The sequence below is a fragment of the Apaloderma vittatum genome, unplaced genomic scaffold (assembly GCF_000703405.1).
Source record: "Apaloderma vittatum isolate BGI_N311 unplaced genomic scaffold, ASM70340v1 scaffold16464, whole genome shotgun sequence".
Lineage (NCBI taxonomy): Eukaryota > Metazoa > Chordata > Aves > Trogoniformes > Trogonidae > Apaloderma > Apaloderma vittatum.
Window position 1 is genome coordinate 67825 of NW_009713372.1, and position 12975 is coordinate 80799.

Genomic DNA, 12975 nt, shown 5'->3' on the forward strand with positions numbered 1-12975 from the left:
AAAAGCATCATATTTATACTACACATACCTACTGCAGAATTACAACACGAACATAGGTTGACTGCAACACTGCATAACCTGTTCAGTCCTTGCAAGTCAGCGCAAATGTGTTTCAGTTAAATCTTTGCACTCTATAATGTCCTTTTTTCCACAAGATATTTAACTTAATATTTTTTTTACAAAATACAGGTCAACTGAGAAGCAAACCCAAAGGTGTTTCACAGTACTTATTGAACGTATTAAGATGTATTGAAATTCAGCAGCTAAAGCCGCCAGCAAAGGAACTGAAGAGGCAGAGAGGAAGCACCACACAACTTTTCAGTTGTGAAGGAGTGAAAAAAATATTGTACCCAACTAAAACTCCACAGAGCATTCTGAGCACTAGAGTATGTTTTCCCAGTAAGTTTTGGTGAAGATTTTTAGTTCTCCTCACCCTGTCTTTTTTTTTTTTTAATTAGATAAAAAACCACCTTCAAAACCAAACCCCGAATGTTTCTAACCGCATCTAAAGATGAACCACACACCAAGCAAAAGTCCTTGTTAAGTGCTAACAATAGGTCCCAAATTACCTGCAGCATGGACTACTAGTCCCAGCGTCGTGGTGATTTTGGAGTTGCCTGATCTTGCAGCTTCTGGATCTGAAACAGTCATGAGGACAGTTAGGATAAAGAGGATAAATTATATTAAATTTACTGCAAAACAGTCTGCTACTCAGCACTTCCAAATCACCTGAAGTTCTGCCAACATGTGATACAATCGCACACAACATTTTGTGACTTACAGGATCATTGATAGAGGCAGAAGTAATTGCTTTTCCTAACCTCCTGAAACCAAATGTTAAAGTTCTATGCTACCAAGAGGAAGAAAACCTAATTTTGCATCCTCAGGATCCAGAACTGCTCCCAGAGTCAGGATGATTTTTTCCTCATGCAGCCCAGTGTTGCATTTTGCTACAGGTGACAGTCTGAGGCAGTCTCTGTTACACTGATTCTCTGACAATTCCTAGTAAAGCAACAAATTCTATTTGTCATGGCAGCAGTTGCAAAGATTTCCCTCCAGGGAGAGAAAAAATGCAGCCGGTGCTGCCAGAGATCCAGTAATTTGGTTGCAATTATTCGAGAACTACTCGGAAGACAGGTTAGCTCGTTATGCAGCACAACAGGGTGATATCCACCACATGGTGAAACTGCTGCAAAGTGGTGAAACTTGGTGCCAAGAATCACCGCAGTGGACAGGGTAGATAAATCCTATACAAGTACAGAAACATCTTACTTGACTGTTTAATTCCAAACAGGTGAGCTGACATTATTTAATTATACTTGTGGTCAGTAAGCTGACTGCAAGCACACTTACACAGGTACTATAGTAAGTCTGCACTGCCACCAAAACGGAGAGCCCAGCCCTGTTCCTTTCCTACTGCACGTCCTCCCGCGCTCCAGTTGCTCTTTGTGCGCAGGCACCCATGTAGCTGCCCAGGGAGTTCAGACCAGGGAAGTGAGCTGACTGAACAAGTAATACCTTCTCTTTGGTCAGATTGATCCATCGAACCAAGGATAGCCTATTTGAGCAATTAATTGCATAAGCTACATTTGGATGACTGCAATGGTATACTCATGTCAAATAGGAGGAGATATTCACAAGGAACATTTTTTTAAAATTTGTTTTGGATTCACCAGAATTAAACACACTCAAAGGGTCACATTTAATTTCATATCTCCATTCTGGCCTACAAATGTTTTTCTAGTTTAGACACTAAAATCTAGCTGCTTGGGAGATAACAAAACTACCAGAATTGGTTCAAATGAAAAAAATTATTTTCTTCAGTAGCTTTAAAAAAAACATTACAAAACCACTATGACAGATCCTGTGACAGAGGTATAGGCAAAACTTTACTTAATATCCTTTCTAGAGTGTTTTCCTCTAACAGAGATCAGTGAACTTTCTCCTGGTATTTGATCTGAGAGGCACAGGACATAGGAAAGGGTCATAATGTGTAGAAATGAAGGATCCTCCCGGTAGCTGCTCACCTGCATCCCTTTGCCATCCTCAGTGCCACTGTTCCCTTTGAAAAGCTGTGACAATGGGCTAGCCATGGCTGCGGCTCCATGTATGCTTCTCCTTGAGCACAAGGTGACAGAGCTCCCACACTGGCCTCCCATCTGTCCCACCGCACCAAACCCACACAAGCACTGGCGCAGCTGCACCGCAACCTGCCAAGAATCCCAGCAAAACGTATCCCCCCCTTCTTTGTGTTCGGGTTTCACTTTTCCTTCAAGATCAATTCCTTAATTTTTGAGGGCCAAATTCCATCAGAGTAGATTATGTGAAGTATTAGATTATGCATTAAGTATTTCGAAGTAAGTGAGGCTCCAGTGTGGGAGTCCAGCTGTGCAGCTAAACGACCAAAGCTTACATCAAATTATTTCTGCAGTCTTCCTTAAGAGAAACTCTTGCTGTTTACAAGTGTTACCTACATGTACGACAATTAAGTAGGAAAAACAAATGAAGATAAGACTAACCTGAAGTTTTTTGGAAAGCCAAAGAAATCCCCTATGGGTGCTACTGTAAAACAGACAATAACTCAAGCATCAAGTCACCCTCCACCCCCACACCATACATGCTCATACAGTAAGTTCACATCAGCAAAGCAAGCTCTCAAGTTATGCTGAATTCCAGGACAGATTTCCAGTACAAGCATTTCAGAAAGACCTCACTTTCGTATTTGTAAAGCACCTACTGAAACGCTGGATGTGACTGGTCAAATTAAATCCCAGTAGCATTCAAAAAAAATATTTACAACTAGCTGGTTCAAGACTAATTAGCAAGTCCAACTGAAGTGAATCTTTACTTACCATCTGTAGAGTGCACATGCGAGCTGCCTATCTGATCCACCAAGAGCATGAAGACAAAGCCGAGGACAAGGGACACGCCAATGTAGGCATGCAACCGGGAATGGTCGTGGCCATACTCGTGTTCAGCCGCGATTTCCACTACTTTCTCAGACTCAACCACATGCTGCATCTCATTTGCCGGGTGATGCTTCCCTGTCACAGGCAAGGAAAGCAGTTAAGAGACTAAACATGGCATGGTCACTTTTCTCCTCCTTTGCCAAAAGCATTCCTCATGCTTTCTCAGACAACACACAAAAGTCCTTGTTTAAGGTCTTTCTTAAACCATTTTTTTTAAGGAAAGCACCCATTTGACCAATTAGCCACTCCTCATGCACCTTTAGCATGGGAAAAAAAAAAAAAAAAAGAAAGCATTAATACTTGATAAGCCAGGCTACTTTAAATGCTGCATTTTAAATACAAATTGGCTGATAAGAACTGCTGAATAATTCCTTTTCTAACTGAAGTTGCTAATTTTGTCAGTATTCAGAGCTACTGCCAAGCAGTTAAGTCACAGTCTCCACAGAAGTGAGAAAATAAAGGATGAGGAGATAAAATAGGTTCTGTCTGTTAAGAGATCTAATGTAATCTTTAAGAATATTAGCTTTTAACTTCAAAGTATCAGTCTCTAGTTAAATATGTTAGTATCAATACATTCCATTGATATTGACCAGAAAGCAATTAAGTCAGCACACAGTCTTTCAAGTGTCAGCACCATTCTAGAAACTCAAACTCCAAACCCAGAGTTGAATGTTGTGTTGTCATTTCCTTTACCTACACAAGCTTTACTTCCATGCCTTCCTCCCAGATACTTGGTTTGTCTCACTGAACTACTCTGAAACTACATGAGCTCCAAATGACTCTAAAATTTATGAAGGGGAATGAAGATGGATGGACAAGTTTTTAATTATGTTCTTAGGGTACAAAATGTTTATTTGGTGCCCAGGTTATAATTTAAAAACATTTTCAAATATTTCACGGGTTAGTAACAGTGACAACTATCTCTACCCACGATGACTTTTAGAAAGCAGACATGTAATAGAACTTTACCACCTTCTACAGGTTGACATTTGCCCAGCACGTGTGACCTTTTATCACACGCAAATACCATACACAAAATTGACACCAATTTCAAGAGAAATGACATCACTCTCAAGCTGAATTTACATAGGCTTAAACAGAAAGGAGAAGGTTTTTCTGCTCGATGCATTTAATATTTCCAGTAGTCTTTGGCCTAGTGGCTTCCAAGATAGATCCAAAAGATCTTCTCATCTTGTTCTTGACCACTGTACCTTATTGCTTATGCAATCCCATCTGACACAGACAGCAACGTCCAGAAGTACATAGCTTTTTCAGCACTGGCCAGCAAAGATTGACAGGACTTACCTTAGTACATTTATGTGAGAGATTTTTTTTAAAAAAACAATTTTTTAAGCAAAATTCTAGGTATTGTTTCCAGCAGATATAAGCACACCTAAGTCTTTTTCTGCCAACAGCATACAGAAACATATTGTTAGAAAGGTACAGGGAACAGGGAATTTTGAATTAAGTTCCCAACTACCATACTGAGCACAGAAAACATTTTATCTCTTGGTTTCAGATTGTGCAATTCAGTACAACTGAATTGTTCTGCTTGAATCAAGGCAAGGATATTCTTTTCTGAATGGATTATAATCATTACAGTTCAACACAATCTCTCTCCTGTTTCAACCTTGCATGTTTAAAGTTCTCTCTAGATTTTTTTTTTTTTTTAAAGTGACTGACAGTGCAACTGTCATGCAACTATAAAAAAAGCAACAAACAAAATGGAGCACGGCATACGTTATGGCTTTTCCAATACCTGTGGTTCAAGTGTCAAAAATAAAAATTTTATCATTTCGAGGACACTTTTGGTTTCCAACTACTTTTCAGAAATGTTAAACATTAACAGAAAAAAATTGACTTTAGCAAGTCATCCTCTTGCTGGAGTAGTCATACATCTTCTTGGACAAGACACCAGGGTACATCCAGCCCATCACACAAAATGTTGGTGTACTGCCATTATTACAGACAAAACACATCAGAATAGGCTTTGTAGCCCTCCAAACATTTCACAAGCATATCTTTGCTGAACAAGATCAATCAATAAGATAACTTTAGACCACACAAGACTGTTGCCAACTATATTAAAAAGTTAGCATTGCTTCAGGTCATTTTAAGCCATAAAATCCAGTGGGCAACTCAGCAATCTTTCCAAAAGCAGTTATGCAGTTTCATGAAATGAAGTTAAAATGAAGGACTGAAGTCACCAAAGAATTTTTTTTTTGCTGGTAATACTCAAACCAAGGTTTCACCACACAAATACACAGGTTTCTGACCAAATAATAATCAGAATCGTGATATGTTATCAGCTTACAAGGTCAAAAATTTAAAACTTATTTATTCTGTGGCCTATGCAGAAGTAATAGCAAGTGACTTTTGTAGCAACAACAAACACCTGGTTTGCTAACAAGCTACCAGTCTCAGCTAAATTTTACTTGCAACTGGAAAAACGAGGACCTCCTTTTTTTTTTTTTCCAGTTATATGACTATACCTCAATGCTCCCTTAGGCATCTTCCTAGGTTGAATTATGTAAATGGCTATATTTGCAAAACAAACAAAAAAAAAACCGCACTGAAAGCTGTTAAATTTTCAGAATTTTAATTGTAAGAAAAATAATAGAAATATCTTTTGTAGTTTAATCTGTAATACCCATGAATTTAGCCTCTTTGCAATACAAAAAAAGTCTTTACAGACAGACTAGCTATAGAAATGATACTGTGAGTTCGGAATTGAGACTGAATTAATTCACAGAGTAAACTCTTTTTTCCTAAGTAAGTATTTCTGACTTTCCTACTGCAGTAATGGGAAGTGCCTTTTTTTCCCCCTCATGCTTAACTTGAAGTTATAGAACATATAGCTCTAAACAGCAGGCTGTAGATTTCACATGAGAATAGTATGCCTTGTTTAGTGGAAAAAAAAGTAGGGATTCACACCAATTGTATTTACTGCTAGCCATAACATTACAAGAAAAATTTAGTCTGCTTAGAATTAAAATTCAATGGAGAACAAATCCACAACTACAGCTCATTAGAGACATCCTACATTAGAGTGCACAAATTACAGTACAGTATAAAGGCATAATCAGAGGTCCTTTCACTTCCTGATAAAGGGTGATTTTATATCTTATCTTCTGTTTACTTTAAATCTAAGCAGAACAACATAAACTCAGTGGAAATGAAAACAGGATAATTTAAAGCATATTGCTAAAAAAAGAAATTCAAAACAGTGTAGAAATGAGAAAAAACAGTAGTACAAGAAAAGCAGAATATTAAAATTCTCAGATTAGCAACATCTCTTAATACCCAATTAGCATCAGATGCTTACAAAGTTCTCTACAGCCTCAACATTATAGTCCTTTCTCCTGTGACCACTAAGTTGTTGCCATTTACCTTCAGACAAATTTCAGATTCTGAGCACACGGGAAGAATCTCATATATGCAACGGTAACGTAACAGCACAAGACTCCAAGCTAAAGCAAGATTTGAAGTGCACTCCAAACGGATAATGAGCCCTGACTATTTGAAATAATACCACAACTTCAAATTGAGGTTTTCTGAGCCTGCTGGGTACCAGATGTGCTCCACATTCAGGTCCCTATGAGACACATAGGGGCTGTTAGCTTTGAGCTATGCATTAGAGCTACAAGGTTCTGAAGACTGGCAACACCAGACTAGAGGTAGATGCTTGAACTTGGAAGCACCTGCAGATATCTACTTGTAAAAAGACAGTATCACCCTAAAAGAAATGCCTCCTACTCTTGTGAACTAGCCTCAGCCAAGCGTATTAAGGTCGCTTAATTCCAAGACACTCTTCATCTTTAAATGGGGAAATTCTTATGAGGGCAAGTACGTATAGATCTATAAAACAATTCTTGCTATTGCTTTAATAAGAAGCAATCTGAACTACAAAAAGCAACAACAAATAGTCCACAATTCCATTCTCTGCCAAAGGCATCCTTACATGTCCTTTGAAGTTCCATTGGAAGTTAAACTTTAACTCTCCCCAGAACAAGGAACACTACACAGGACCTCGCATGAAAGGCTGTAGTTCCATGAACAGAACAGTACCTGGACGCAGCAATGACTGAATCACTCAGCACTAGCCATCAATTCACATCCTGTCAAATCACCACAAACACACAATACCACGCCTGGGGGTTTTGTGACGCTACACCAGCTTTGTGTCACGCTGCTGGGAAACCCTTCCACCAAGCTCATGTTAAAAGCCCTAGAAGCAAGCTCCAGTATAACACCATGACCAAAGTTATGTTGAACAAGGCCATCTGAGTTTGGTTCTTACCCTCCAAAATCTCTTCATAAAGTGCATGTACTCCTTCTGGCACAATGACGGCCAAGGCAGTTCCACACAGCAGCCCAGCACCCAGAACAGTCACCAACTTCAATCTCTCCTGCAAGCAAGTACAAAATAAGAATAATCTTTTAGAACGAAAATGCTTTATTTACTTTCCTCGTTAACAGAGGTTGGGGCAAGGAAGAGAGAACAATCCATAATAAAACTCTTGCTCATTTTTATTCAAGAGCCCAAGTTGCCTAGTCTTGTACTTCTAACAATTAACTTTCTGAAAAGTAAACATATCCAGTGTCCGGTGCAATCAACTGAAGTAGGAACTGAAAGTTAAAGATAACCCATTTCACTGTTAATATCAGACAAGAAACAATATGTAACATACTTGAAAGTAGCAAGAATTTATGTATTTGGTCCTAACAATTATTGGAGTCCAATTCATCCTCTGGGGCCTCAAACTGTAACGCCTGAAGAGACAAAGACAGACTGAAAGTGCCTGAATTCTGAAGCACGTTTGCAACTCTATGTTTTATCTCCATTCTGGGGTTGTTTTCAAACATATCTTTCCTCCCAGAAAAGATATTTTAAACATTATGTAAGTTCCCTAAAACCTCAGTACTAAAATGCCGTAACTAGCAGAAATTGCCTGTTCACCCCAAAAAAGCAATCTAAATAACAAAAGAAAATACAGAAGAGAAAACTAAATTGCCAAAGCAAAAACAGAAAGAGAACCAGTAACGTAAATGTGTCTACGGATACAAATACATTGGCTGTGTGCAAACTGCCAAGTCAGCTGTTTTATAACACAGAGAAGGGCTAAGAAAAGTTTTAGGACTACAGAAAGATAAAAGGAAGGTTTTAGAGAAAAGAGCAGTAGGAGCTCTCCCTTCATGTGCAGTTTAAGAGACATAGAAGAAATGAAGCTAAGCCCTTATAAGACTGTTACATGACAGATCAAACTATACCAGTCTCTAAACCAAATAGCCAATCATGCAGAAGCTTGTCCCTAAAGCCGCCACAATTTAATGGTCTTCTGTTTAACAGGGTATCATTGAAGAACAGACTTTCTTTAAAAACACAAAACTGTGAATAAAAAAGTAATTTAAGAGACATCTGATTATGTGTTCCATGGACTAAAAAAAAAGGTGCCAGGTGACGTTTTGGAACTAGAGTATCACAGCACTTGCAGAATGTCAGGTAGCTACACAACACGGCAAAAAGGACTGAACCCCCAAAACAGCTTCAAAACCAGATTTATAAATACTTTTAAAAGGCTTACTCAAATGAGAGTTTGAATGAGGGAACCGTAACAAATTGCTAATGGTGCTAATATATATTTCATATCAGTCTTTTTTACTTTTTAATCTGACTAGGAGATGTATAAATGCAGAGCAGTGCTTATTGTTTTTATAACTATTTCTAAGCCTTCCAGTAGCATTTTAAAAGGCATTAAAAAACTGTAAAGGCAGTTAAATTCATATTTCAAGAAGAATTTCTCAAACAGATTAATGAAAAGCATATACAGAAAGAATTTATAAGTGCTTGCTACTATTAGTAAGGTTTATCTTACTAGTTATATTCTAATTTGAGGCAAAAAGCTTAGAGATATGACCCCTCCCTCACCTTCCCAAACTGATCAAATTCTGTTTTACCTGTATAAGAACAGTTTATTATTACTTTTTGCCTCCTTGTGACTACATCATTGTCAGGCTGAAATCAGAGCCACATACTGAAAATCCAATTATATCAACACCTAATAGACTCTAAAATACAACAACTTACAGAAATGGTGAGAAACAGACTCTGCAAGAGCCCTTATTATATCCCATGTAGCAACCACAGGAGTTTAAATCCTCCTGACAACTGTGTAGTATACATTTTGTGGCAGAGCCATCATCATCTTACACACGCTGCAAGATGCCTGGGTGCTACCAAAATACCTACATTAATTACTGAGGGCCTGAAGACAGAAACCAGTGTTTGATTGATGGGAAAGCACTTGCTGCATATCCTTATTACGCCACATGTACTCCTTCACGCACCGTGATGACACTAGTTGCTTAGTCTCACTGAAACAGCCAACACTTGCACAGAAGAAATAGGAGGCCCTAGAGGGAAGTACAACTAGCGTTTTGAAAGTGAGCCAAATGTGACCATAAGGAAACAATTATAGCACTACTGGTGAAAATTCAAATAGTAAAATGCAAGATATGACAACACTTGTAAAGTTTTCACAACCATGCACTCTATACTGGCATATATAACAGTTGTATTGTAAATTGTTATACAGCAGCAATCCATGGGAAAAGATCATCTTCAAGACTAATAAAGTCGTTTTGCAAAAATATGGTATATTACAAGGGAAAAACAAGATTACTTTTATACTGCAGCATCATAATCTTTTACATACATGCATATATAAACATGAGGGAAAAAGCGTCAGAAGTTTATTACAACTGTAGATACAGAGTACTGTTTATCTTCATTTGGGCATTTGCGAATTTTAAAGATCCAATAAGTTACTATTTCAAGAAAAGCCTCCATCTCCTTTTCAATATAAAATACATAGACACAGTAAATACAGTAATAACTGCAGCCTACCCAGATAGGCAAAAGTAATCTAGCTTTATCCAAGAAATCAAGTGAACACTGCCTGCCTCTTACACCAGCAAAACATTCAAACTGATGAAAATTATTTTTTCTATTTTTTTTTTGCGTTTAAACTATAACTTATGCAATAGCCTCAAGAACTGGTACAGTGCTGCTTCCAGCCCAAAGTTAGCCCAACAGAGTACTGTAAATCAGGATTAAATTGAAAGTATAAATTTGCATATAGAAATAAAGTGAAGCTCACTGATTTTTTTACCACCAATGTTTAGTCCTACCTGGCTTTGCTGGAGTTTTATACATTTGAGAATATACATATCTAATTAGAAGAACAGAAACTAGCACAAAATCAGAACACAACTGATAAGTTCCGTGACAAAAAAAAAAAAAACTCATCTGAAGGAATGCATTAACAGTAAAGAATAATTTTATTGTTGTCTGGCATCTGGGGTATATTATGTAAAACATTAATTTTGGTTTCCTACTTAACCATTTTAAGTAGCCAGTGGGAGGAGGCATTTTTCCTCCCTAAGGAAGCTGCAAAACTTCTTGCAAACCATAGAATGCACAGCCCAAACAGCCATTTCAGTTAGAAAGTATCCTTGTTGCAGAGCCCTAAGTATAATCATTTTGAACAATCCTAACTTCTAATTAGACACTTCCAGGATTAGCTACTATTTGCACATAGTTCCCAGAGAGATTCTGCTCTTCTTTGAAACCAGCATAGCATGTGGATCATTAGAACACCTAAATCAAGTGTAAAACTGAGCCAAGAATTGCTGAGAGTTTAAGATACCACAATAAACTTGATTGCACATGTATGTACTGTTGGTAAAATACCCCCCCCACACACAAAAGGCTAAAAAGTATGTGATTATTGGTTATGCAGAGCATTAGTTTTGGGTCCACAACAGATGCATATTACTGCAGCTGTTGGGAGACCCGAAAGGTTTAGGAGCCTGCAGATTCAACTGCAGAATTACAAATAAAGCACACAAACACACATCAAGAACTCTACCTTCAAACAACGATGAATACAAAGCCATAGACAACAGTTGACTATCAAGCACACACTGAGGAAATGCAAAATTAAATTTAAAAAAAGACAGTATTAGTATGCTAGGCAGTGTTCCCAGCAATTTTGCAAGATCCTTTGTAGGCTTCAGGACAGGAGTGAGTTTTGAAGAGCGAGACAGCAGAAGCAACAGCACCAAAGACATATAGGGGAAGGCTCATCAAAGCATCAGACAAAGTACTGGTAAAACACAACTAAGTTGATCTTTATGTCAAGACTTCAGAATATATTGTCATGTTTCAATCCATTTAGATGAATTGTACTGTTAAAGTGGAACTGCCTTTCCTGCGTGGCTGCTGCGGGTCTACTCCCCCAAAAGCCTCCTAAGAATAATGGCACCAAAGGACAGGCTGCAGCCAGCTCTGTGACTTGATGGAAAAACAGGTCACATCTCTTACAGCACTCTGCTTTCCAAAAGCAGCACTGCTCCTGGTAGAAATGGGAAACCTCTCACTACTTTAGAACAACTAAACTCACACTACACCATACCTCTATACATCAACTGTAATTTAGAAAGAGAAAAAAACTCCTCGAGCATCAGATAATACTAGGAGACTTCCAGAGACTGTAACAATCCTCACCACCTCAAGAACCGTTTCTTAAAAGCACCCAAGCACATTTACTTCTGAACTCCTGTATTGTTTGGAAACTCAAGTCAATTTATCAAAATCTTCCTCTCCTTTATCACAGAATGGTTTGAGTTGGAAGGGACCTTAAAGATCATCTAGTTCCAACGCCCCTGCCATGGCAGGGACACCTCCCACTACACCAAGTTGCTCAAAGGCCCAACCTGGCCTTGAACACTTCCAGGGAAGGGGCTTCCACAGCTGCTCTAGGCAGCCTGTTTTAGCATCTCTCCATCCTCACGGCAAACAGCTTGTTCCTTACATCTAACCTAAATCCACCCTCTTTCACTTTAAAGCCATTATCCCTTGTCCTATCACTACACTCCCTGATAAACAGTCCTTCCCCAGCCTTCCTGTAGCCCCCTATAAGTACTGGAAGGCTGCTGTAAGGTGTCCCCAGAGCTTTCTCTTCAGGCTGCACAGCCCCAAGCCTCTCAGCCTGTCCTCATAAAAGAGGTGCTCCAGACCCCTAATCTTTTTCATGGCCCTCCTCTGGAACTGTTTGAGCAGGTCCCTGTCATTCTGATGTCAGGGGCCCCATAGCTGAAAACAGCACTTCAAGTGGGGTCTCATGAGAGCAGAGTCGAATACCTTATATATCCGAGATATCTTTCTAAAAGAATGCCTGGAGTCACATGGCACAGTAACATAACTTGAAGCTGCTTTGTAATCAAAGAGCTACGGTTTAATTTTCAACAGCACAGGCCATAAACAAAATTGTGAACCAACTCAAGCTTTTCTGAAAGCATACTCAAACTGTTTTTAAATACCTAATTCGAGCAGCCCATAGACACATAATAACAGTTAATCTCGGACTTCAGCAGCTTCTGACACAAGCTTCTAAGAATAACCATGTCCAGCTCCTATCACATCCTTCCACGACATACTGAGACTTTGCTTCACCTGCGGCTGATACACTTGGCTGAAATCTGTCACGTTTAAATAACTTTTATAGACACTATAGAACATGTATAACTTTACATTGCAATTTCGAATGAAAATCAACATCGCATTCGCAACTCCCTTCAAAACCTTTTAAAGTTACAACACCCCCTCAGAGCACCGCCGCGCTTGCAAGGCGGCAGCGCTAACTCCTTCTGGTAGATCTCTCCTGCCTAGTTTGTCCCTGAGGCAACCAACGAGCGGTTTGGCGAAGCTGTCTTACCTCGGAAAAATTAACTGCCAAGGGGATAATTCCTGCCACATAGCAGGCGACCAGCATGGCCAGAGACAGCAGGCAGATGGAGAGGAAGTCATCCATTTCGCCGCTTTCTCTCCGGTCCCTTAAAGTGAAATTCAACAGCAACTTCCCCACTTCGCCCCGCACTCCTTAACCCGTGCAGACACCGAGCTCCCAGGAACGGCTTTCAGCCATGTCTCTCCTGCCCCGGC

At 39.1% G+C, this 12975-nt stretch overlaps 1 protein-coding gene across 3 annotated transcripts in view; it reads right to left on the reverse strand.

Annotated features, from left to right (window-relative positions):
- Positions 1–12973, reverse strand: part of SLC39A9 (solute carrier family 39, member 9) — an 18018-nt gene extending 5045 nt beyond the window's left edge. For 2 of the 3 annotated variants that reach the window (XM_009868356.1, XM_009868358.1), the window contains exons 1-4: positions 12749–12973; positions 7270–7378; positions 2853–3044; positions 570–638 (exon numbers count right to left, since the gene is read on the reverse strand). In XM_009868356.1, the coding sequence (XP_009866658.1) occupies positions 570–638; positions 2853–3044; positions 7270–7378; positions 12749–12844 (466 nt within the window). In that variant the 5' untranslated portion in view covers positions 12845–12973. The remainder of the gene's footprint in view (positions 1–569; positions 639–2852; positions 3045–7269; positions 7379–12748) is intronic. The other variant, XM_009868357.1, reaches the window with a different exon arrangement.
- Positions 12974–12975: the final 2 nt, after the last annotated feature.